The sequence below is a fragment of the Glandiceps talaboti genome, chromosome 8, assembly GCF_964340395.1.
Source record: "Glandiceps talaboti chromosome 8, keGlaTala1.1, whole genome shotgun sequence".
Taxonomy (NCBI): domain Eukaryota; kingdom Metazoa; phylum Hemichordata; class Enteropneusta; family Spengelidae; genus Glandiceps; species Glandiceps talaboti.
This window is the reverse complement of record NC_135556.1, coordinates 410,091-437,782: the sequence shown is the minus strand read 5'-3', so window position 1 is coordinate 437,782 and position 27,692 is coordinate 410,091. Positions and strand designations below refer to the sequence as shown.

General features: G+C 36.8%; 2 protein-coding genes across 2 annotated transcripts in view; one reads left to right on the top strand and one right to left on the bottom strand.

Moving 5' to 3' along the window:
• LOC144438532 (partner of Y14 and mago-like) overlaps nt 1-21,885 on the bottom strand; it is a 42,348-nt gene extending 20,463 nt beyond the window's left edge. The window contains exon 1 of the mRNA XM_078127601.1: nt 21,715-21,885. Within this exon, the coding sequence (XP_077983727.1) occupies nt 21,715-21,760 (46 nt within the window). The 5' untranslated portion in view covers nt 21,761-21,885. The remainder of the gene's footprint in view (nt 1-21,714) is intronic.
• Nucleotides 21,886-24,966: 3,081 nt separating this feature from the next.
• Nucleotides 24,967-27,587, top strand: LOC144438672 (uncharacterized). Its single transcript, XM_078127814.1, has 2 exons — nt 24,967-25,475; nt 26,711-27,587. Exons 1-2 carry the CDS (start codon nt 24,967-24,969, stop codon nt 27,585-27,587), a joined length of 1,386 nt encoding a protein of 461 aa, XP_077983940.1.
• Nucleotides 27,588-27,692: the final 105 nt, after the last annotated feature.

The window sequence follows — 27,692 nt, the reverse complement described above, 5'->3', positions numbered from 1 at the left end:
TCTGAACATGTATCCCAATCAGACATTAGACACGTAATATTTCAAGGCAATGGGGGAGAGGACACAATCTACAAAGAGCCAGATCTCTCAAGACTCTCGAACTCACGAAAATGTACATGTTATTTTTAGAAAATGAAATGATGCCATTTTTTTTCAGGGTGAAAAAGAAATGAGATCCTCAGTTACCAACATCATCTTTTGATATGACGTTTGACCATGAAATGATGCATGTTTAACCATGTACGTGGTCGTGTGGCGCATGATCGACTCCTAAACTCGAGAGTTTTTGTTCAGGAATTGTGTGTCTGATGGGGTAAGACACAGGTTTCATGTAGTATTCAATAATTTGTTTTAGTAAAGCATCACATTTGCTATTTACCTCAAAACTTGGTTTCACACATTGTTCGACACTCGCTGTAGTTCGACTGATCACAGTTTCGTATCAAAATCGGAAGATTTTGTTAGGTAATTCGCCAGAACACTACCGGACGAGCATGTCGGAAATTTCACGTATAGATTATCTATATTTTATAGTCCACGAGTGTCTGTATGAAAGTATGATAATGTTTGTTTGAAAGTTCATAAATTTGGTTTGTGAGCGTCTGTCTCAAAAGTTATTGTGAATTTGGACAACAGGTATTTGTTGAAAGTCCCTAAAATTGTATGTGAGCGAACGTCTGTATCAGTGTCCATGAATTTGGTTGGTGCCTGCCTGAAAGTATCTGTGTTTGGACTAAGTCACATAGGATGGAATCAAATGTATTTCAAATGAACGTGATTGGATATCAATGTTTAGCGTGCTGTTATCGGCGATATCCAATCAGACACATTCATGGAAGGTAGTTAGAAAGCATTTATTTGCTCCAATTCTCTGACATGGCGTCAGAAATCGGTTGATATCTTTCGCCGATTGTAACAACAACAATATTTATCTGAAGTTTATTAAATGTTTGCCCAGTAAAACGGTCGGTTGAAAGTTCACGTTGCCGCACGGTTGTGTCCCAGGGGTTGTGTGTTCTGTTGCAAACCTTGTCTATACCCCACTTTGGGTGGACATGCTCGATCACAGAAACAAGACTAGAGTTATTTTACCCCTTTCATATACAATTGACTAAAACACGTCAATATCATCGATATTTTCGACATTTTATTGCATTTTGATAGAAACATTCTCAGACTGATACATATCTCAGGAAAATAGTGCCTGTGGTTGGGGCTATACTTCAGAATCTGCAATCTACTCAGTAAACAAGGACTAGCCGGCCACTCGGTATTTCTTGTACCATGCCTATTTTAGAGCGGGAAAGATATATCAATCGTAACGTCTTGAAATAAATTTGAATCTTTATCCAGTATCCATCTTTCAGTATAATCAACTGTGTGCTTATTTTCATTCTAATCCATGAAGTAGTAGAAAAAGAATATTGTGCAAAATCATGTCATAACATTGTTGGTGACTTACACGAGGTAGGGCACCTTCGGGGACACATTTATTCTGTAAAAATCTGTAAAATTTCTCCTCTCTGAAATGACAAAATAAATGTGGGGGTCATTGTGTTTGTTTTTAAACAAACCGACACCCCTTTCTTTTCCCCGGATCGTAGATGGTTAACACAGGATTTGGCAGCCATGCTGGATTCTAAAAAGATAAGTTTGATAATATGCTCTTTATTTTTGGGTTGCATTCCATGTTAACTTGCGATGTGCTTTTATATTAAGACATACTATAGTCATTCCCACTTATCACAACCCTGCCTATGAGCTCCCACAACGTACCTTTCTCGTATAAATCATTTCCTATCGCTATTTCTCGAACGGTCGTCATCTGTATTTCTTACTTTTATTAATGATATGCAATCCAGTTCACGAAGTGACGGTTATTACTGCTCCATGAACGTCGGCGTCACACTATGCTAATTGTAGCATTATGAAGTCACTTCCTCTAGACCGAACCAATGGCTATTATTATTATTTCCCACATTGGATATAATTTCTGAGCGAACAGGAATTGCATAACGATATCAAAGTTGGTGATAGACGAGGAATGCAAAAAAAAATCAGTAAACAGTAATGCCGTGATGGTTTACTTGAGATCTGGCGAAGTCATGGATTATTTATTGTCGTTGTTTTCAGTCAAGAAGTTGGCAGTACCAAGTATATGGAATTTACAAAACAGTAGTAACGGGTTATTGATAGATTTCTATCAAAATATTAACAGCAATGAAGCGTTAATTAAAATTGTTCACACGAATATTTTTTCGCACTTATGTTTTCGATAGCAATATTTTTTGTCATCTATTAACGATCTGATAATACTGAAAGAAGTGAATCTATTCAATAGAAATATAGTGAACATGATATAAACTTACACCCAGACTTTATTTTCGTGTTCAACGATCAAGAAAAATCTTCGCTCTCGCATCTAGACACACACACCAAGAAATTCAGTTTTCCTTTATATTATTTCTTGTCATGTTACAAATGTCACTGCCATTAAATATCCACTATGAAGTCTGTGACGCACGCCGAACAAAATGTTTCTTCTTCCTGAAGTATTCGAAGTTTTCGACTGTATATGGGAGTGCGTTATTTGACGTCTTCGGACAGCTGTCAAAATGGAGGCTAGAATTGAGACTGGGCGTTGGAGGCGTGATACACGCACTTCGCTGTTTTTAGCAAAGTGCTCGATCGAGCACTTTATCGAGCAGTTTGATGCACAGTTTGTATTTTTTTGTAAAGTGCTCGATCGAGCACTTTACCGAGCACTTTACCACTTTTGGTACCTTTAGATACCTGACTGGGACCATGAACGGTTTGCCCACAGTGGTGTGACGAGAGATAATACACACTTTTCCTCTTTGACTTTCTGAGGACAAGTGGTAAAAGGGGTGGAGATGGAAAGGCATAGGCCTTTAACTCCTCCCAGCTGAACGACAGGGCGTCCACTGCCATTGCTCTGAGATCTGGTACTGGAGATACAAAGAGAGGCAGTCTGCGATTGAGAATGGTCTCGAACAAGTTGACTATCAGCTTGTTCCACTTGATGAAGATTTGACTAGCTACCAGTGTGCCCTCTGATGATAGCCAAATGTTGCTGCGAGTCAAAATGATAAAAACTGGCATTTCTTGTGAGTCACCACTGACACACTAGAAACTGTGTGTACCAGTGGCGCGTCAAATTGGCTTAGAGAGCACACTGCTGGCTACATCTTGTGGAATCTCCCACTCTGCGAAATTGGATGCAGCACAAGAGTGCGTCTGCGATCCCACTGCACTTCCCCGGAAGATGCCACGCCCTGAATTTTATGGTGAAATGTCGATGATGTAATTCATCAGACCCAACAGGGACAGAAATAGCTTGGCGTGTACATGTATGTGCAGTCGTGTCAAGCCTTACCAGCAAGACAATCTTGCCTGCTCGCTCTTGTGGTGGACAGACTATCCCGTTTGTTCAGAAAATGCATCCCGATAACAATCATGTCCTGAGTGGGAACTAGGATGGATTTGTCGGGACTCTGAGAGACCTCAGGAACATCTGGGTGTCTCAAATAAAGCGACATAGCTGTCGTGTAGCAGTCAGTCGTCTAGATAAGGTTTGAGTAGAAAAACGCATGCATGGAGAGTGGTCACCAGTGTGGAAATTACTCAAGTAAACACTCGATCATCAGCTTCAATGCAGAGAAAGTGACGACATGACTCATGAATGGGAATGTGGAAGTAGCTGTCTTTCAAAACTATGGAAGCCATCCATTCGTGTGGCTGATAGGCCTGTTTCCATCTTGAATCTGGGCACTCGCAGATACATGTACATGTTCTTGATGAGAGTGGACAGATTCAGTATGGGATGCCATCCTACTGACTTTTACGGAATGAGGAAAAAATGGTTGTAAATGCTGGGTCTCAATGACTGGGCATCAATTTTCCTTATTGTGTTCTTACTAAATAGAGAGTCGATAGCTTCAAGAAAAGCAGTCCATTGACCGGTCGGTCTTGGAACCGTGGTAATGAAAAAGATGGATTGCGTATGAAAGATAGGCGGTAACCCTCCCTTATGGTAGACAAAATCCATTCGTCTGAAGTAATGCATTCCCAGTGTGTTGCGAATAACTGGACCGCAGTGTGTCCAATTACTGAAATCGCATGTTTGGTTGGGCTGACATGATCTGCAGTCCGCACAAAGATCATAAAAGTTCGATACAAATTTTGTGTCGCTACGTTGCAATCGTTTATTCTTGAACGACGCCTTACGTGTGCCATGTTCACTGTAAATTCACGTAATGCGTTCGATCTCGTAACGAAGCTCAAAATAAGTTTCAGTTTTAGTGAGAATGAAATGGCGACGTGGCAGTATGAATTTATCAACGTGAAGGCTTTAGCATAGATTACTGTCCACCGATGTGGTCTATTTAATCATCGCTTCGCCTGTGAGGGAAGATGCTTCACCGTAGCATAAGGCCGTGTTATCGATGGAAACCATGTCTGTTAATAAGTAACTAATCACGTGGATAAGTAATTATAATATTACATAGTTTCTAAACTACCCAAGATGTGCTCGGCACGTCAGGAAATGGTCATGGGGCACATGAAACTGTTGGAACGTTTTATATACGATGGGTCATATTCAAATTTCACAGGTCACACTGCACATATAAATAGTTACAATCAGAACTGACTAATTCCACGATGTCTGTTCTACAACTTCGAAGCAAAGATGATAACCGTACGTTTGCCAACAGTAAGCCCCATTTGTCCCCTGTTTATGACGCGTCCCCAGTGACGCATACATCCAAAAAAAAAGGCGTCCCAAGTGTCAAATAGTGCGTCAAATACGCACAAATAACGCGTTAACGCGACCTCAGATGTGTGTTTTATACCAATTTTCCCCAATTTCTTGGTAAAGTTACTGACCATACATTTATGTAAATTAAAAATCAATATTTCATAATTATTGATATACTTGTAGATGAGACCATATCCCACCTGTTTTGGTGTAAAATGATCACTATCAAAACATTGTGTACAACTGTGTGCAACCTAAAAAGTCCTTGGCCTAGGGGGGTCATTTGCATGGAAAGTCTATGGCATCTTAAGGGTTAAGTTATTTAAATGAAATTTTTAGTAGAAATGTGAAAGAAAAACGTCATTTTATGTTATGAAATTTGGGCTATGAATTATTACCGAATATGTTCATAACTTACATCGCAAATGTAAAGAGATTTAGATATGGCCGCCATGTATGAATACATTGTGCGGTTTCTCTATTCAACTTGGGCATATTTAGGAATGTTCCTGTACTTGTGGACCAAAATGAACTGAATATTCTTTCAGAATATGTAAAACAAAAGTCTTTTTAATATTGGTGATATACATGTAAATGTCAAAACAGTGGCTGCCAGTCAAACTATCATACACACATGGTAAAGTCAGGGAAACGGCCATTGACTCTCGGTTGGCGAGAATTTTGATTCACCACTGTGGTGAATAAAGTAGATTTTTTGTCGCCATTTTACCTTTATTTTCACATTTGCGACAGTGGAATGGGTACCTAGTGTGAGCACAAAATTTTAGGATGCAAAACAAATTCAATTGAAAGCAAAATCGATTTTGTGAAAAACACAATTGAAACTTGGTGAGATGTTTCTAGAAGTGATGTTCAGCAGATTTTTTTCAAAACATTTTGACACAATTGGCCCTACCAACCATATCCATGCCCTTAGCAACAACCAAATACCAGTATATTTTGCTAAAATAACATCATTTGGTAGGTAAGTGAATAAAATGTATACAAATATCCCCAGCAACCATGACCAAGCCATAGCAAGAGCCAAACAATTGTGTTTTTCACAATGATAACAGGGATTAATAGACAACTAAATACCTATTCCAAAAATATATGTAAATGTGCTTAGAAAAAAGACCATGCCCATAGCAACAGCTAAATGATCACATGATATATTGCAAAGATAGCAACAGGGATCAATAGACAAATGAATATATATTCCTAAATAGTATACAAATATACCTAACAACAAGACCACACTCATAGCATATGATGATGTATATCATTATCACAATGATAATATCAGGTATTTAGAGACAAATGAACGAACATTCAAAAAATGTATGCAAATATGTCTAGTAACATGACCATGCCCATAGCAACAGCCAAATAATCTCATATACTGCAAAGATAACAACAGGGCTGGATTCATTTAGCAAATGAACACCTAGCAGTATACCTAGCATGGCTGACCATGTGGATAAACAAGTTTAAAAACTGTACAGTTGTGCTACAATGCCACTGGCACTATTTTTGAGTTTGAGTTTTTTGACCAAAAATCACATTTATTTCCCAAATCACACACCGATAATAAGATCATTTTGATTTGAACAATTTCCCAACAAGATACTGTCCAGGAATCCAAGGTAACACCCACCAAATATCATAGCAAACGGTTGAGCGTTTTTTATATTACCCTCCGTAAGGATACAGGAGGTATTAAAAAGGGGGATGTCTGTCTCTGTGTCTGTCATATATCCGTCTCTGTGTGTGTGTGTGTGTGTGTGGTGTGTCAGTCTGTCTGTCTGTGTCATCATTTTCTTTAAAATACCGCCAATGGCGTTCTAGCACAACTGTTGAGTTTTTAAAAATGTTTATCCATATGCTACATGTAGTCCATGCTAACAATAGGTGTTCATGCTGAATGACTATCCAGTTACCTATCCAACCATGTTGCTATCTATCTTTGCGACATGCGCGATCATTTGGCTGTTGCTATGGGTGTGGTCATGTTCCTAGATATAATTGCATACTGTTACATTTTTGAATGTTTTTGTTCACTTGTGTATGAATTCCTGATATCATTTCAATATTCGTGATCATTTGGCTGTTGCTATGGGCGTTGTCTTGTTGCCAGGCAAATTTACATACATTTTTTAAATGTTTGTTTAATTGTCTATTAACCGCTGTTGTTATCTTTGTGAAATACACAGCCATTTGGCTGTTGCTATGGGTGTGGTTATGGTTGCAAGGGATATTTGCATACTTTTTTGAATGTCTACTCACTTGCCTACCAGATGATGTTTTTGAGCAAAATATACTGCTGTTCGGTTGTCGCTAAGAGCGTGGTCATGGTTGCTAGGGCCAATTTGCGTCAAAATATTTTGAAGACAATCTGCAGAATAACACTTCTAGAAAAATCTCACCAAGTTTTAGTCTCATTGACCAAGTACTTTTTGAGAGAAATTTTTGACCAAACACATTTTTATATCTAATTTGTTATACTGATGAGATCATTATATGTTTAATATTTCTTCATCTATACACCAACAGATGCATCACTGTTAAATTTCAGCCCAATCTGCTGAGTAGTTTTGGAATATACATTGTAGGTTTTTGACCAAAAAGACACATTTTTAGCCCTAATTTTGTATATTACGAGAGGAATCATCATGTCATGAACAAATCTTAATTTACACACATCTAAGAATGTCCCCATCAAATTTCAAAGCAATCGGTCCAGCAGTTTTTGACTTTAAGTTGTTTACACACACACACACACACATCAACGCAGACAGACAGACAGACAGACAGACACTTTGCCATGCCTATAGCACTACTGAACCTTCAGGTCAGTTGTGCTAAAAACGACTGGCTCAATTATAATGAAATTTAGTACATATAATGTTTCATGTAATGGCTAGATCTGATTAGTTTTTGAGCGAGATCTGTTTATGTTAATTAGGGAAATTTACATATCAATGAAATCAACTAATTAAGCAATATCTTAAGACTGCATTCTTCAATTTCAATATAATTTAGTACATTCGTTAAACATAACAACATACATTTGTCACATTTGTTGATGTACCTTACAGCATTAATAAATCATTTGCATAATTATTATTTTTGGTAATTAGGCCATTTAAGACTGCATACTTCAATTTCAATATAATTTACTTCATACATTAAACACAACAAAGTTTATACGCCCTATAAAGTTTGTTGATGTATCTTACAGTGTTAATAACTAATTTGCATGATTAATAATTTTCGGTAATTACGATTTATCATAAAAATGCATACTTGAATTTCAATATAACGGAAATCATAAAGCCTGAAACAAACAGTCGCCCAAGTCGACAAATATCTTACTAACATTGATAAAGTTTATTGTCTGGCTAGACAAAATATCTCTTTGATGTTGCTGAATCTTCTGTCTGGCTCGACAGAATTCTGATTAATATTTCCACATGTTGTCGTCTGGTGTGACTACAATTGTTACACCTTAGTCAACTGACTGACTCAGCTATACCAATAAACGTGCCCTGCACCAATGTTACGTTTACCTTCACGTGTATTCCCGGGGATCTAGTCACAAAATCATATAGACAAAGGAGGAAGTTTGCATGTAGTGATGGGGTCAATTCTGAAGTGACCTTTATTAATAAAACTTATTTTTTACGTAGTCAACAACATTAAATAAAATCGCCAAATTTGTGAAGATTCGCAAGAAATAGTGGATGCAAAACTGACATCAACTGTTCTTCCAATATATAATGGCTGTACATCTGTTGGGAAGAAACCAATACTGTAATACAGAGACCACATGATGGCAAACAAAGGAAAACATAACTACCTGAACTAGACACTCGCATATGGAAAAAAATGAAAATAACAAAAAATCTACCTATCCATCTATTCTAATCTGAAGCACACAATATTTTTGTTCGGCCTTATATGTACATTTATTAATTCACTGGCGTTGATTAGTAAAGTTTACATCTGTAAATAGCCTGTATTTCTATAAAATTGCCATGTATCATGCCATGCGGTGTGATTTCATTGACGGCGTGTAAATAGCCTGTATTTCTATAAAATTGCCATGTATCATGCCATGCGGTGTGATTTCATTGACGGCGTCATATACAGCTATCAGTAAATTTTCATGAAGTAATTGCCTATAATAGTCGCGCTTCAATACAGTTTTAAGTTTGTTGAAACAGTTTTCAACAGGATTAAAATCCGGTGAGTAAGTTGGAAGGAAAACAAGCTTAACTCCAATTTCATCGAGTGCAATTTGAACTAAATGTTCGGCTTCATGATGGCGAACTGGCACATTGTCTACTATGACAGTATCACCAGGGACAAGTACTTGTTCATCTTCTCTCGTAAGTGCATTTCGAGCCTCAGTGAAAAATGCAACAAAATCGTTCACAGTCAACGCTCCCTGTATTACAGAACAAAATTGAACTCCATCAGCCCCAACCAATAAGTTGACAGTATAGTTAGGTCCTGGTGCATACCGCTGATGTCTACACATTGAACTCCCAGAGGGGAATGGCCATACAGTCCTTGACCGGTGGTAATCTTGACCCCACATTCATCCATAAATTTAAGTCTTACAGGGTCTTTAGTATATAAATAATCCAGGTAAGCTTGAGTGTACAGCAAGTTTTCTTCTGTAAATCGCCTGTTGTTAGATATTGTCATTTTTTTCGTGTCCATCGACCTTTCGAAAGTTTTGTCCATACAACTCTTCCTATTGTAGAAACACTGACATCTCTTAATCGCGTAAACTGCAGTAGCTCATCTCGAACTTCGGCATATGATATCTTGATCAATTTGATATCTTGATCGCTAAGTTTGCTTCTCAGTGGTGCTCCAGTTGGTTTCACAGCAACCGTTCCAGTTTCACAAAAAGTCTTCCAGATTCGCCAAACAGTAGCTTTGCTTACTCGTAATGTGTTGGCAGTGCATTGTAAACTACCTCGTACACATTGACCGGTTTCCCTGTTTGCTCCTTCAACAATCATCTCGATAATGATCAACTGTCTAAGTCCTTCACATAAAGCCTTTCCATTTGGATGTCTCCTATTTTGATCAAAATTCATGGTCTAGGAAAAATCAGGACACAATGTTGTGCTCAAATGCATAGCATGGAACAAGGGGAAATCCTACCATGTATAAGCTTATCAAGTAGTCTTTTGATCTATACCGAACTTTGTTACATTTATTTGGCGCCCAACTTTAGAGCCAAAAAATAGGAATTCAAAACTATTCTAAGGTTAAACCTGCTGTATCATAATATGTACATTCAAGTAATATTATTCGAATGCAACTCATACTTTCGTGGAGTATCATTTATTGTCCCACAATTCAATTTAGGAATAATTTTCAACTCGTCATCGTACTAACTATTTTTATTGTGTTTTTACAAAATACTTGAATCGAATAATGAGACCTGCCCTCTTAAATAAATGGAATGGTCTTGTAAGAACCAAATGTATTTGTAAACAATAATCACACTTGTATTTCATCAAATCTTTCAGTAGACAAGTGTACTCAACATTGTCCATGTACACTTTACATGTATAACTGAGCTGAGAGTCACGATGAACTCCAGTGAAACACCTCAGCGCACAACAGTACAAGAGTTTCTTAGTGGCGTTGACTTGGATTTACTGAAGTATACAACAGACTTCATTCGACTAGATTTTACATAGGAATCGTCAATCAAGTTTTTCAGATCTAGCGACTTCAACAAATTTTGCACACCAGTGAGCACGGTTCACAAACAAATGATCCTTAATGCAGTGGCTAAACTTCAAACACCACAGTCCAAGCTAGGCGTGGATTTTTCTGAGGATGACACCAGTCCGGTCGTGGAAATAAAGGCAGTCAGTGATGGAAAACCAATGTCTGCTAAGAGACTATTTAAATGTAATTCACAGGAATAAACAGGTAAAAACAAACGACACATTGTCGTTCCAATTTCCATTTCTGATGAAGAACATTCGTCCCTTGATAATAACGATGAATGGGAGCATTTCAAATACCAGACACTGCAACAACTTGCACTCGAAAGCTAATACAGAAAGACATAGTTGCTGTTGAAAATGAACTTATGATAGCAAAGAATATGTACGACACTATTGTTGAACGTTACTGCAACGAACCACGTCGAGAAGCCGGAGAGAAGAAATGTACCAAGTACATATGGAACTCATAATAAAAACTCTTTTCCGTTTCCTCCATGAAACATCGGAACAATGTGGCATCATCTCTGAACACCCATCACACAGTAAAGAAGTTACTGCAGCTAACGAGCAAGGGACCACAGACCTGAAAAAGAAAAAAAACTCATTCCAGGTGAAGAAGACTGCCTTCAAGTTCAAGTCAACAAATGCAACTTTTTATTCATGTGTATTTGCAAATTACTGCCTTGGTTAACTCAAACAAACCTAAGTATCTTGTTCATATGTCCAATGGCCCGATGCTACGCACTCCAATTATAAAGGAAGACATTGCCATATTAGAAAAACACTATGATAGCAAAGACCCAAATAACCTAGAAGCTGCAAAACAAACTTTCCAGGAAGTTATCGATAACTTCAATTCTAAGTACAACAGAGCTGATAAATATCGTCCAGGCTCAAAGATGAAGAACCCAGTGAGGGAGCTGTTGAGACAACAAAATGGCTGATTTCCCTGTTTGACTCTGCATGGTGGAAATGAAATATCTCCAATAAAGTCTGCACATGTTATTGATAAACCTGCATCGTCCACTGTTTCTATAGTATGGACAAAAGATCAACGTACATGTAGGTGTACATCATCTGTAGGTAGCCCTAAGCCATCAAAAGAAAGTCAACACCAACAGCAGTCACAGAACCAGTACCAAGCAACCACTCAGTCTACTCCTGTACATGGATATCCATATGGCTATCCCAATAGTTTCTTTCAAGGCACCTCATACTGGAACCCATGGTATCATCAATATTGACCTGTCACCATATATGTATACGGAGCCACATATGATGCATAATACAGTACAATCCTGTCTGACTCCGGGTGTATCGACTATGAATGCGGACCACAACGAATCCAATTTTCAAGCACCATTGCTAACATCTTCACCTCTTCATCCCCCACCAATACCACCCTCTGACATTCATGACTAATGTAGTAATTTTGTGGGAGACTTGAGATGAATACTAAAGGATCGACAGAATGCTAAATTTATTTAGTCCTTCATAACATCGTTCAATGGGACTTGGGGAATACTGTAGTTATGAGTGTTTGAATACGTCGATTCAAAATAATACATGTATATTCAAGTATGAACTTACGAACGATTGCAATGTACTGTATATTGTGTTCTTCTTATAGCTAAATTGTTTAATGTTAACTGATTCAGAGTTTTGAAAGTTCTGCAGAGTTTTATAAGACTTAGTTCTGTTACTCACTACGAAGTGGAAAAAAATTACTGTTGATATGACTGACTGTGAAATTGTTCTCATGTTTGAGGGAGCAATTGCTATATACTGTCATGTTTAATGCAAAATTTTAACATTCATCTGTTTTAGTTTTTAGTAAAATGTTGCATGTATTAATAAAGTTCACTTCAGAATTGACCCCACCACTATGTGCACACTTCCTCCTTTGTCTATATGATATAATTTACAATATATAATGGGTCTACCAGTGTGTTAAATGTATGTTGTCGAGAATGCAACTTTTTAAAACACATATACAAAGGTAAACGATCTCTCCGATTTGAAGGGGGGGGGGGGAACTAGATCCCCGTGAATACAGGTGAAGGTAAAACTAACGTTGGTGTGTTTATTGGTATCGCTGAGTCAGTCAGTTGACTAAGGTGTAACAATTGTAGTCGCGCGCAGACAATAACATGTGGAAATATTAATCAGAATTCTGTCGAGCCAGACAGAAGATTCAGCAACATCAGCAACAGAGATATTTTGTCTAGCCAGACAGTAAAGTTTATCAATGTTATTAAGATTTTTGTCGACTTGGGCGACTGTTTGTTTCAGGGTTTATGATTTCCGTTATATCATTTAGTACATACATTAACCATAACAAAGCGGATATGTCCTATAAAATTTGTTGAAATTTCGTACAATATGGTACATATATCAACCACAATAATATGCACCTGTCCTATGAAGATTGCTGCAACAACTTTTACCTTTCATGAGTATTTGCTGATCCATGTTAGGTATAGGTGTTCATTTGCTTAGTGATTATCCAGTTGCCTATCCAACCCTATTGTTATCTTTGCAATATACGTGATCATTTGGCTGTTGCTATGGGCGTGGTCATGTTGCTAGACATATATGTATACATTTTTTGAATGTTTGTTCAGTTATCTATGAATCCCTGATGTTATCTTTGCAATATACGCAATATACAATGTACATGTATGTGATCATTTGGCTGTTGCTATCAATCAATCAATCAATCAAAAAGATTTATATAGCGCCAAACTCCACTACGTAGTAATGATCAATGGCGCTTTACAAAAGTGTGGGTATATAGAGATGTTAGTAGGCTCCACTAAACAGATAAGTCTTGATGCACTTCTTAAAAATACCAAGGCTGGGTGACTGGTGCACTTCTAGAGGGACATTGTTCCAAGCGAGGGGGGGGGGGGGGTACGCGAGAAAGCTCGATCACCATAGGTCTTACGGTTACTCCGTGGTACATGAAGTACAATTTTGTCATTTGATCGGAGAACTCTGGATGACACTTTCAGGTTGATTAGATCAGATATATAAACAGGAGCAGTGTTGTTCAGAGCTTTGTACGTGAGTAGCAGGATCTTGGATTGGATTCTGTAGTGTACTGGTAGCCAGTGTAATTCCATAAGTATAGGGGTTATTCTGGCTGCTGAGTTCAGGGCATGCTGAAGTGGTAGAATGGATGATGATGGTAGACCACACAGGAGTGCATTACAGTAATCTAGTTTTGATGTGATTAGAGCATGTATTAACATCTGACAGACTTCCTTAGTTAGATACTGGCAAATATGGCTTACAAGTTACATCATATTTCTAGCTTTTTGACGATACATTGCAGTCAACATTTCTTTATTACATGTTTGACAAAGCAGTAAGCTTTCACAGCCGTCAATATAATTTCAGTATTTAACCACCTATAGAATGTTAGGGCTTTTGTACAAAATCTGCAAAATCATAACCAGTAGTTTAATATCTATTTCAGATAGCAAGATTAAATTTAAATAAACAAGCAGTCATTGGAGATCACTCAGCCCCACAATGGAGAGAGTTTACAGAAAATTGCCAACAGTCATGATAGTGTGATGTATTAGATTGTATGAAATATACTACAGCACCAATCGCACTGTAGCGCAACTGTATAATTGATTGAATATTTGCAAACATTTTTTGAAAGTTTATTTATTTGTCTATTGTTATCTTTGCAATATAAGTGATTATTTGGCTTTTGCTATGGGTATGGTCTTTTTGCCAGGCACATTTACATACATTGTTTTGAATATTTATTGTATTGTCTATTAATACATATTGTTATCTTTGCAATATACCTGATCATTTGGCTGTTGCTATGGGTGTGATCTTGTTGCTAGGCAAATTTACATACATTTTTTGAATGTTTATTCAATTATCCATTAGTCCCTGTTGTTATCTTTGTGAAATACACAACCGTTTGGCTGTTACTATGGGTGTGGTCATGGTTGCTAGGGATATTTGCATACATTTTCTAAATGTTTATTCACTTGCCTACCAGAAAATGTTATTTTAACTAAAATATACTGCCATTTGGTTGTTGCTAAGGGCGTGGTCACTGTTGCTATGGCCAATTTTGTCAAAATGTTTTGAAGAAAATCTGCAGAATAACATTTTCATAAACATCTCACCAAGTTTCAGAATCATTGACCAAGTACTTTTTGAGATAAGTTTTTGACCAAAAATGAACATTTTTACACCTAATTTGCATATCACTCTTGGAATCATTATACGCTTAATATATCTTCGTCCATACATCCCTAGATGCATTCCCATTAAATTTCAGCCCAATCTGCTCAGTGGTTTTGGAATTATAGATTTTTGACCAAAAAGACACATTTTTAGCCCTAATTTGCATATCACTGATGGGACCATCATATCATGAACAATTCTTAGTAAAAACACCCTGAAGAAAGTTTCACCCACATTTCAGCCCAATTTGCCCAGTAGTTTTTGAGTTTAACATTTTTGACCAAAAATCACATTTTTTGACCTAAATCACACACCTGTGATGCAATCATTTTGATTTGAACAATTTCCCAACTAGACACCCGAGGTAACATACCCACCAAATATCATGGCAATCGGCCCAGCAGTTTTTGACTTTAAGTTGTTTACACACACACACACACAGACAGACAGACAGACAGACAGACGCTGGGCGATCCCTATAGCACTACTGAACCTCCGTTCAGTTGTGCTAAAAAATCACTATCCCACAGGACTAGTAAAATTGATAAAGTAGTATTATTTTAAAGTACTAGTAGTAATCCTGCAAAAAATTTGGTGGTCCTGTCTGAGCTTCCGCTTATTCACTTGGGCTCTTCATCTCTCTTAGTTTTTGCTCTACTTCTAAATTCACTTTTCCAAACCCCATATTTATTTCAAACCCTGTGTTGTAATTGAACTGTCTATTTCTTTGTAGTTGTTTGTGCATCATCAACTGCTTACTGTAATTTTGTTCTCTTTTTTATGTTCTGGAGCTTCTTCTTTTGTGTTGTTGCTTTCTTTGAGTAGTTTGTCATAAGTTTGGGGGAAGAGTAATTTGATGGTTACCAGCAGTTAGAGTAAAATTTCATACTATAATTACATGTAAAAGTCACTTAGTCTATTTTCGTGTCTAGGTACTTCCGGGTTGACATAAACGTGATACAGTCGGTCCTATAGTTACTAAGAAATGACAAAACCGTTCACAAAATAAAGTTCAGGATTTTAATTTTTCAAACTGAATACCAATATCCACTACACATTCGATAACTAGTTTTGTGTATTTAGAAATGTCCCCCAAAACACGACCTCGGAACACGGAATCGTGTCACTGTTACTAGCTAAGTTAGCAGTACTACTACTATGGTTTCATTGTAGGCTGTACATTGTCAGTTGTACCGGTAAAAATTACGATCATCACATCATGTAAGAAGTACAAAAACATAGAACACATTGTTTTCTTGCTGAATAAACTCATTGAAATAACAACACTCTCAAATTGCGTCTTCGATTTTGACAGCCACCATTGTTATGATTGAGCTTCACTTAGTCAGTTCCGTTGAACGCGACCGGACGAACGCTGACGTCCAATTTGTACAGCGTTTTTATAAAGGGAGCTCGTCAATAACCTACCGAATAAATAACTCAGAAACGTAGTTTAAATACTAACTGATCTAAAAATTACTGTTTAGCAAGACTATGCTTCCGTACATAAATACGAAATCATGCAACAAAGATTTCAACCTTACTTGTTACAGTGTAGATGTCAGCTTTACCCGTATTATACACATATCATCGTACAACTAATTCCATTGGCTACAATATTAGCTACATTTGAAAGGTCTCACTTGATTGGCTCATCCTTCGCTATTCCCTTTTTCAAGAGACACCCCTCCAGAATCAAGTGCCACGTAGTACAGGAATGGCGCAAGATCGCCTGTTGGGCGACTTTCCCATCGGGCATGCTTTTTGAAAACTACACAACGTAAGCTTTTATACACGAAATCATAGAAAATCTACCCCGTTTCCAAACTAATCGTAATTTTATCGCGAATAGACAACCGGAGTTGGTCAAAATAGCAAATTAAAAATCAAACAAATTTTACTATGACTGTGAATTCATATAGTCAGTGTTTTGAATTCTGAGCTCCCTAATATACCAATCAAAAAGTCACTATCCCGTCGGATTACCTGCAATGAGTATTTTAGTAACTTTTACTGGTCCTTACAGAAAGTTACTAGACTTGGGATAGCGGGCCAGCGTGTATGTCGAACCCTGGGTAATGGACCCACCAAATATCATGGCAATCGGTTCAGCGGTTTTTCACTTTAAGTTGTTTACACACACACACACAGATGCCGAGTGCTGCTGAACCTCAGTTCAGTTGTGCTAAAAACCAAAAGTGTCTATCATGTAAACCAAATTTCCGAAAATGTTGATCATGTTGCACGGTTACATTTTGGGGACATTTTTGTTTTTCAATCGGGAATATCTATCATGCAAGTATTTCTTCGAATATGTCGGCTTTTAAATATATCATCCATGCTACATTTTTCATGATAGACATTTTTGGTTTGCAATCATGAATATATATCATGCAAGCATTTCTTGGACAACGTCGGCTTTTTAATACGTCAATCCTACTGAATGACACATTGTTTTGTCTACGTGAGAGACATTTTTGGTTTTCAATCTTGTCAAAACTGTCTTCACAAGTATTTCTTCAAATACTTTGGCTTTTTAATTTGAGAATAAAATAACAGTATGCATGAGAATAAAATACTGAGCTTGTTCTAGCAAGCTACTACTTAATGCAAAGCTGATAAACTCAGATAAGACAGTTAGTAAGTGATACCAGGTAGGAAATAGAATGAAAAAAAACAGTGAGAGGAAACAGTGTTTAAAACTTTATTTGAAATATACAGAAAATAATATCAGAAATCCGGAAAATCGTGAGAACAAAATTGATTATTTGTCCTTTTCCTTGTGGTTCGACGTCCATATGAAACTAGTTCAAGGGTTAACTTCAGCGAAAGCATGGCGTGGATTCTTGCCTTACTGCATAATCATCAAATGTTTTCAAAAAAAGTTATGAATTAATTTCTTATTTTACACGTTGGTTCTATTTAGTAACTATAACTTAGAACTTCTGTGCAACTCATATTTAATTTTCCAACCTTAGAATTTTTTCAATGATCGTCAGGGTTGAGTATTTTCCTAAATTGATAGCTGGTCACAAAGCTGTTATAGCCGGGCATTGTGAATGGTAATCGGCTATTATCTACATCAATGATATTAAAGCCTCACTATTATGTTATATTCATACACTAAAGCCTCACTATTCTGGTCAAAGTGAGGCAATCATAAGTTGTAGAGATACATGAATCAGAGTACGTTATTATTACCTCGATGACATATGACATTTTCTTATTGGCGAGAATGGTTTTGCTACACTTGGTAAAAGATTACGCCTAGACGATGTATTCTAATATCATTGGGGAGACTTAAAACGGGATATAAGTATTCAAATTAGACAAAGTGCATAAAGTGACATGCTGAAGTACATGTATGAAGCACATGTAAACAGCTGACATGAGTTGGGCTTACTCAATGTTTGCTTCATATGTACCTCGAACTCGAAAACCGGACCTCGAAATCTGTTTAACTTTTTGTATTGGCATACTGACACAACTATATATAACAAGCGACCTATCGGTCAGAATAGCTCCGCTGTTTTTTTTAAAATTTTATTTTTTATTTTGGTGACAGTAGAAGTGGTTCAGTTCTGCAGCTCTTCACTATGCAGTTTTGTTTTAGCGATGCAATAAAGTGATTAGTGGTTTCAAATGATGTCTCACTATAAACACATTTTACACAGAAGTTGGTAATGTATTGTACTTTTATACCATAGTCACCATTTTATAACAAAAATCTACTGTTATGAAAAATTGCACAAAATCTCTGAAAAAAATGACTGGGAAATGCACACAAGAAAAAGAAAACAAGTGACCTATCGGTCAGAATAGCTCCACTGGTTTTTTTTTTTTTATTTCATTTTTTATTTTGGTGACATGTAGAAGTGGTTCAGTTCTTCAGCTCTTCACCATGCAGTTTTGTTTTAGCGATGCAATAAAGTGGTTAGTGGTTTCATATGATGTCTCACTATAAAACACATTTTACACAGAAGTTGGTAATGTATTGTAATTTTATACCATAGTCACCATTTTATAACAAAAATCTACTGTTATGAAAAATTGCACAAAATCTCTGAAAAAAATGACTGGGAAATGCACACAAGAAAAAGAAAAAAAAGAGAGGATTTTGAGGTTGGCTATAAATAATTCCAGTGTCTTACAACTTTAACCCTGGAAAATTTTAATGATGAATGAAATAAACTAGGGATCTAAAATAATTTCGAGGCAATTTCAATTTCAATTTTCTAACAAATTTACCAAGTCAACAACATTCAACTTGTACTAGTTGTAGTAGATATATATAGGGAAGAAATGTATTAATCGCCATCTTAGTTTCCGTACGGCGACAATCCCAAGTACCCGAAAGAGAGTCATTCTCAGCCAATTCAGGGTTTGACACTGGAGTAAAAAAGTCACTATCCCACAGGACTAGTAAAATTGATAACGTACATTGTAGTAGTCCTGCAAAAAATGTGGTGGTCCTATCTTTAAGTGCTTTCGCTTGTTCACTTAGGCTCTTCATCTCTCTTAGTTTTTGCTCTACTTCTAATTCACTTTTCCAAACCCCATATTTATTTCAAACCCTGTGTTGTAATTGAACTGTCTATTTCTTTGTAGTTGTTTGTGCATCATCAACTCCTTACTGTAATTTTATTCTCTTGTTTATGTTTTGGAGCTTCTTCTCTTTTTTTATTGCTTTCTGTGAGTAGTTTGTCTTAATTGCAAGTCTTTACAGTGTTGTCCTTAGTGCATATTAGAATGTATTTACAACATAAAAATAAATAAATTTGAAGGTTATCAGCAGTTACAGCAAAATTTTGTTACTAATTACATGTAAAAGTCACTTCGCCTATTTTCGTGTCTATGTACTTCCGGGTTGACATAAACGTTAAACGGGATACAGTCGGCCCTATAATTACTAAGAACTGTAACACCAGATATCGAAGCAATCTGACTTGAAGTTTATGAGGAGTTGATAAAAATGTCATTTTTGGAAAAAAAATCATAAAAAATTGAAAATGGCACAGATCAACTTGGCATGAACAAATCTGAATAGCCTCCCCAGGGAACATGCACACCAAATATCGAAGTATTCTGGCTGTTACTTTCAGAGAAGATAGTGAAAATATAAAAGTTTGACGGACACCTATGATTCACCTATACACTCTATACTCTATACAATCTATACCTAAAGCTACGCTTTCAGCTTTCGCTGACAGCTACGCTAAAAACCCTTCAAGCAGCCACAATGCGCTCTAGGTGTCAGGAAAGCAAATTTTAATGGGCCATTTGTCAGTTGAATGTGACTATGGCGCAGGGCGTGTTGACCTTCCTACCACTGGTAGATAAGTGAAGTGATCAGGCAAAAGCTATGTTCGTTTGTATGCATGTTTTGGAGCAACTAACTATAGTGCGCATACATTCCCATATTCGAATGCTATTGGCCCCACAAGCGAATAAATCAGCATGTATGCCGGGTAATATTTCGTACAGTGGCACGGTACATTTGAATGCTGATGACACTTGCCAGTCACCTGTTCTCACTAGTTCTTTGAACTGCACATCATTATTCACTTTGAGGGTGCCCTGACTATTCCGTTCAATCATTGGAATGAATGGCTGCTGAAGCTTTATTTTGAACACTAATTTTTAATGGCCTGCAGCATGCAAAGTGAATAAGCGTTTCCCATGTCATCAGGTTTTAATCCTTCAATTTGACTGCATTGTTCTCAAATACCGAATCAAATCTTGTGCATTCAAACTTGTTGCAAAGTCCCTCCTTAACATGCTTAAGTTCGATTAGATACAATAAAAACTGACTTTATAAAGACAGTTATTGAGTAACTTCAACAGTAATTTCAACCACATGCAGGCACTTGAAGTTGAACCGATATCTATGAAAATACGAATAAAAGAGAATAATGTACACCCTATTGTGTCACTTATTGAAGTTATTGTCTATCTGTGAATGTACAGAACAGAAGAGCATATTAGGCCACATAAGTAAATACACATTTTTTGACACTTTACATACTCTGTTCTATCATATTTATATCTCTTGAAAAACTTCCTTTTTCTTCGAAGCAGTTTAGGCTTTGTATTTAAGCAGTCTTGGCATGTAGGGTAGATTTCAGCTGCTTGTTCTCCTGATATCAGGAATAAATATGGGACAGGTAAGCAAAAATTATCAAAAAAAAAAAAAAAAAAGGATCGACACGAGGGTGTTCAGGGCACGGGTGTGCTGACCAGAACCAGATATATATCGATACGGGACAAATGTGGGGGATTAGACCGTGTTTGCCATGAAACAATGCCCGAGGAGGTGGGGCAATTGCCTCACATTGACCTCCCTAGTCATCTTCACAGACATAAAAGAGTGGTTGTGTGTCAGTCAGAATTTTTGAATGCTCCACCCATTGGTGGGGGAAATGTTGGGAGTTTTACTTGTTTTAGGTGGGGATTTTCCAGAATGTCTTGCCCCAGGGGGTGGGGCATTTGACAAATTTTATAAGACTAATTTCCAAATCCCCCACTATGCCCCGAGGTGGGGGTGGGGGTGGGGGTTGACATTGACTCGTGCATTATCATGAGTATGTACAATCCTATCAACTACTAGTAGTAGTACTACGAACAGTACGATCAGTAGTCCTGATTGCATACGGAGTACGTCGTCCCTCGTTCTTGTGTTGAGGGTTGTGTTAGTAATCTTGACCCGAGCATCGTCTGTAAGCGCAGGACTAGCAGTAGTACCCGGCCCGTTGTACCGGTACTGTAGTACTAGCAGTAACTACTACTACTATACTACTGTAGTAGATAGGATAGTATACATGTATACTCAAGATTTCTGCTCTTCTGTTACATTCAAAGATAGACAATGACACAATAGGTGTGCATTATTCCCTTTTAATAATATTTTCATAGATATCGGATCAAGTGCCTGTGATTTCAACAGGTCAAACTCACCTGAATCGTCTCGTACAATGTTGCTTGGGTCACTCGACGCAGCCATAGTTCATGTTTTTCTCGCGTAATTCTCGCGAAAGGGTCACGTGCAGAAGGGAATCCCTTTAAGGTCGATCAAGAGGAATAGAGGCAGTATACGCGCGTTGTCAGGTTTACAGACATGATCAGAGAGAGAAATGAGAGTTGCCAGTAACGCATGCGCATGTGACTGGTGATCAACACCTAGCGTTTCCCTCTCCTGAGAGCGTCGTGGAGGGCTCCCTACTGTCGCCGCTTAAGACCTCTCTCCAAATCCATTTCGACGAGCGAATCAGGTTGCGAGATTGGTGTTCGAAACAGGGGAAGCAAGCTGATTCGCTGAAAGTCAGAAGTCCTAAAAGCAAGATGGCAGCCGCCAACTCCACACACAGATACGGTACGGATAGGCCTAGACCTAGCGCGATTAGCCGCCCCTCAACAACTGGTAATGCTGACATACAACTTCACAGCTTTTATTTGGAGTTGACACGATCAACAGTGGATGACGAGAATACAATGTGGAGAAACAACTATCGGTAAGGGACCGGACAGAATTTACGGCAGGGGGGGGGGGGGCCTGGGGAGAAATTATCTCTGACTTGTTTTTTTTCCTGCCCCCCCCCATCCACTGCGACCAAAATTTCACAGCCCCCCCCTTTCAAAAGTATAAAAATTTCATGCCCCCCCCCCAAAAAAAAAAAAGAAGAAAAAAAGTGCACAATATCCTGCCCTCTACAATAACTAAAAAAGAGTACAATTTTTTTTGTTACTGTAGCACAACTGTAATATTTCTTTTGGTACTACTATTATGTTACTATTTCAGCCCAAACAACTTAGTAGTTGTAGAGGAAGTTTTTTAGAAAACAAAACAAAATAAAACATTTTGACCATACATGTAATCATACACATGTGGTATAATCTTGTTTATTTCCCAACTAGACACCATAAGTAGTCATCACTTAATACCAAGGCATTTGATGTGGTGGTTTTAACTGTTATTCACTGATACATACACAGAAACACAGACACAGAGTAAACACACATTCACATGCGTGATTTGTGAAAAACTGTAGTGGGGACATTTGTGGGGAGTATCTAAGGACATCACATCACCTACATAGTGTATTCAAATATCTATTTATACTCATAACACAATAACTATCTAATGTCAGACATTTGTGATGTCATGAAGTGCTAGCAAACTAAGGATTTTATGCACACTGAGGTCTGACAAATATAGCTTTCACTTTCCTACACCAAATGCATTACCAATACACATGTAAATGTAAGACATTTGTAACTTCATGAAAGTGCAAAGAAATTCAGAATGTTGTGGAATACTTAGATGTAATCAATATGCTTTCAGTTCCAAAACCATACATATTTAAACCTATAGTGTCGGGCATTTGTGACTTCATGATGGGGACAGCAAATTCAGAATTGTATTCAATACACTGTACAGTGATCAGATGAGTATATACAGCCAGAAGGCAACTACCAAACTTAGTGCAAAGTCACTGATGAAAAAACACTTAACACCACGCAGACATCTAAATGCTTTACAATATTTAGTACAGATAGATGCATTTGATGATGCTGAGGAGGGAAATAGTTTAATTTCACTGGTTTTAGATAGAAAGAAAGACAAGTCTTGCCTCACCACTTCAGACTCTAGTGAGTCTGAGAGTGAAACTCAAGAATAGTGTCAAGGAAAGAAATAAAACACCTATCTAAATTAATCTGGCCAGACGTTTTTGTATTTACATTTTCACCAAAAGGTCACTTTTTAATCACATAAATTACAGGTCCTATGCTAGTATATTACCATATATGTATATGTGTGTATATATATATATATATATATATATATATATATATATATATATATATATATATATATATATATATATATATATATATATATATATATATATATATATATATATAAATATAGTTTTGTTACATACGCTCCTCCTCCAAGTCGAGCACTCTACTCAACCAGCTACCAGACCCAGAATGGAACAGCCACGAAAGGTAAACCTGAATACAAAACTATTACGCTCTGCCACTGCGGTATAGAGCACTGTCTTAGCAGATTGATACTCACCGAGTTATATATAAATATATATATATATATATATATATATATATATATATATATATATATATATATATATATATATATATATATATATATATATATATATATATATATATAGCATAGGACCTGTAATTTATGTGATATCAATCTGAGTATCAATCTGCTAAGACAGTGCTCTATACAGTGCTCTATACCGCAGTGGCAGAGCGTGATAGTTTTGGTAGTACTGGAACTCTTTCTTGGTTGTAACTCGGAGTTTCATGCATAGTGCGATCATCAGACAACTCTCAGAGTTGTCTGATGATCGCACTATGCGTGAAACTCCGAGTTACAACCAAGAAAGAGTTCCAGTACTACCAAAACTATATATATATATATATATATATATATATATATATATATATATATATATATATATATATATATATATATATGTATCCTTGATGGTAATTACACACTGAACCTGTTTCCACAGTGCTAAAATGTATGTATGTATGTATGTATGTATGTATACATATGTGTGTACGTGTAAGTGTGTGTGTGTGTGTGTGTGAACAACTTGGAGTATATAAGAGTAATTCAGGGTGTATCAAATTAATCTTGAGTAGTGTTTTTATGCTTCACTAAATAGGTACATACAAACGTACACACTTCCATTTTAATACATAAATGAAAGTGTAGACATTCAATATTAAAGGCGATATCAAGTGCTATCTCATGCAATGCTAAATTTTCTAACATATTAATTTTTTTCAATGACAAAATATTTCGCGGCCCCCCCTTTCAAACCATGAGAATTTTCATGGCCCCCCCTTCAAGCCTCCCATTTTTTTCATGCCCCCCCCCCCCCAATTTCTCCCCAGCCCCCCCCCCCTGCCGTAAATTCTGTATTTGTATTTTGGTGTGTTACTGTATGAGTATTATATCAAGCTTTCTATGTGCTGTTAGGTTTATCTTTATTGACTTTAAATTTAATCATCATCATGTTAATTTCACTTTTTAGCGCCAAATTTGACAGCACTGTCAGCAGACGACAGATAGACCAAATCAAATTTTCAGTCAGTTCTGATGTATTGTTGGTTGATACTTGCGTGGCACATAAAAGTCGCAAAGTTGCGTTAATATCAAGCATCATGGAGTTCAATGAAGCATTACGACTGGCTCTCCGACGATTTGATCCAACAATTTCTTTAAAAGATCAACAGATAAATGCGATCAAAAATATTTACGATGGCAATGATGTAGTTGTCCTTCCAACCGGATATGGTAAATCGATTATATTTCAGTTATGGCCATACATTATTTCTATGAAGAAATTCGGACACTGTGACCCATGCAGGTGTATGGTTCTTGTCATCTCTCCATTAAATGCTCTGATTCGCGACCAAATAGATAAGATCCGTGAAAGTGGTTTACGGGCGTGTAGCTTAGATGCCAGAACTTGTGATGTCACTGATGATGGCGAGGTGCAGTTGTGTATGGGAGACCACTTTATTGACATTGAAAAGGGGAACGCCAACATACTATTTGCGCACTCAGAGGCAATCGTTTCGAGTAAGAAAGGTCGTGCCCTACTGTTAAAACCGTACAGAGAAAGAGTTGTAGCCGTTGCTGTCAATGAAGCCCATTGCTGTGTTGACTGGTGAGTAAAACTATGTTTTTTGATAGTCCTTGGGGATGCCTTAAGCTTACTGTTATTTATAACTGTAAACATCAGAACAAGATGATGGAAATTGTATACATGATGTATCTCACAGTAGTGTCCCATTTTTAAATTTACCTTCATGTTTTAATGTAAATTTGGTATGTAATAGATGGTGTCATATGGAAAACTTATCATTGTATTTTCTTTTCTTTTTATATACTACCAGTAGCATTATTTCATGCATGAAAACAATAAATCCATAGCTATGGAAACCACTCAAACATATTTTCTTTGTCAAAACACAATGACTGTGTTGGAGAGTTAATAATGTTGTCTACTTGCTGAATGATTTTGGAAAATCAGTAGATAAGGTGGATACATTTACAATGTGCTTCTAATGAGAGCCATTATAGTATAATTTATACATATATGTACACATACAATTTTATTAAATTTGTGTAGTTCTCTAGTATCTTTTAGTTTAAGCTTATGAAATTATTTGATAAAGAGCTTGATTTGCTGGGTTTTTTCCCTAAGTACTAATACATTAAATTCTAGGTTAAAATGTAATATTTTTACCATGATAGTAGACAGAGATAAAGAGATGATTTAAAAAAATTATTTTGAAAGAAACTTGTAGATTTAATGGAAATGGATAGTTATTTTGGATTTTTAATCCATAAAACAGCATCCACAAAAAAGCTATGTGAAAGAGAGTCGACCAAATCTTTGTAACTCAATACATTACAGAAAGCTAAAAAGTGTTAAAAAGTTTGTTATTCTACATACAATACCAAATGTTTTGAACATTTTTTAATGTTTTGCAATACTTTGAATTAGGAACAATGATTTAGTATTCATTTTGTATCTTTATGCACATTGTTTTTTAAAGTATAAAAACATAGTAGAGCTGTCTTAAGGATTAAAAATCGATTTGTGATCCAAATAGTCACTTTAAAGTGGCCATATGGATATGAAATGGGTATTCAAACTTTTAAGAATTTGTCATTGAAGGGAAACCTGTTAAGGATGCTGGCTCTCGTATTTTTTAAAATGTTTTTTTAGACTATTATACATAAGATGTAAATGTGAACATTTTAAGTAGAATAATTTCTCATGTACTATGTGATCCTTGATCATCAATCTGGTGAAAGTGTATATCATCTGTACTCAGGTGTTTCATATGCTTCGGTGTTATTGTAAATTACCATCTCCCTTTTTTTTCCTTTCAGGGGTCATGACTTTCGCCCTGACTACTCACGTCTGTGTGTTTTAGCCTCACTTTTTCCAAATGTTCCTCATGTGGCTTTAACGGCAACAGCAACAAAAAAGTATGAAGAGGCCATTGTCTCAACACTGTGTCTCAATAAACCAACTGTAATCCGAGAAAACCCAAACAGACCAAACATAACTTATCAGAAATTTTCACGACCTCCACGGGGGAAAGATAGTTATCATTCAATATTAGAGCCACTAGCAGTAGAATTGAAAGAGAAAAAACTTGACTTTCCATTGACTTTTATCTACCTTCCACTAGAATGGTGTGGCTGTGGCTATGTTTTATTTTCTCACATTCTTGGCTCTGACCAATACCAACCACCTGGATGTGATGAAATTCCAAAGTTTCGACTATTTAATCAGTACCATGCACCACAAACAGAGATGATGAAAGCTGAAATTCTATCTTCCTTGAGCTCATCAAAATCTTCACTGAGAGTTGTATTTGCCACTGTAGCTCTTGGTATGGGCCTTGACTGCCCTCGTGTTTATCAAGTCATACATATTGGTGTACCAAGGACAATGGAAAGTTACTTTCAAGAAACTGGAAGAGCAGGACGAGATGGGAAAAATGCCAAGGCTATACTGTACTATAATAATACTGACATTGCCGTTAACAAAAAGGGCATGTCCGATGCTATGAGAGAATATTGTAAAAACGATAGTGATATTTGTTTAAGGAAACTGTTAAATTATTTTGATTTTGATAAACCTGAAACAGAGCTACCAAGTCATTTGTGCTGTAGTGTATGTGAAAAGTCTTGTTCATGTTTGTCATGTAACCAAGTTAGAGATCTAGAAGTAGATTTATCTATGTTTAACACTGAATAAGATCACTATCTGAATCAGAAATAACGCTATAAAATAACTTTTATTCATGGAACTATGAATATGTGTAGATAAATATCAGACATGTTTACATGAACTTTGACGAAA

Bases quoted from the DNA above. Each gene is read 5' to 3' on its own strand.
- LOC144438672 (XM_078127814.1), top strand. From the start codon at position 24,967: ATGGAGTTCAATGAAGCATTACGACTGGCTCTCCGACGATTTGATCCA. The intron at 25,476-26,710 runs GTGAGTAAAACT...TTTTCCTTTCAG, and splicing joins GCCCATTGCTGTGTTGACTG to GGGTCATGACTTTCGCCCTG.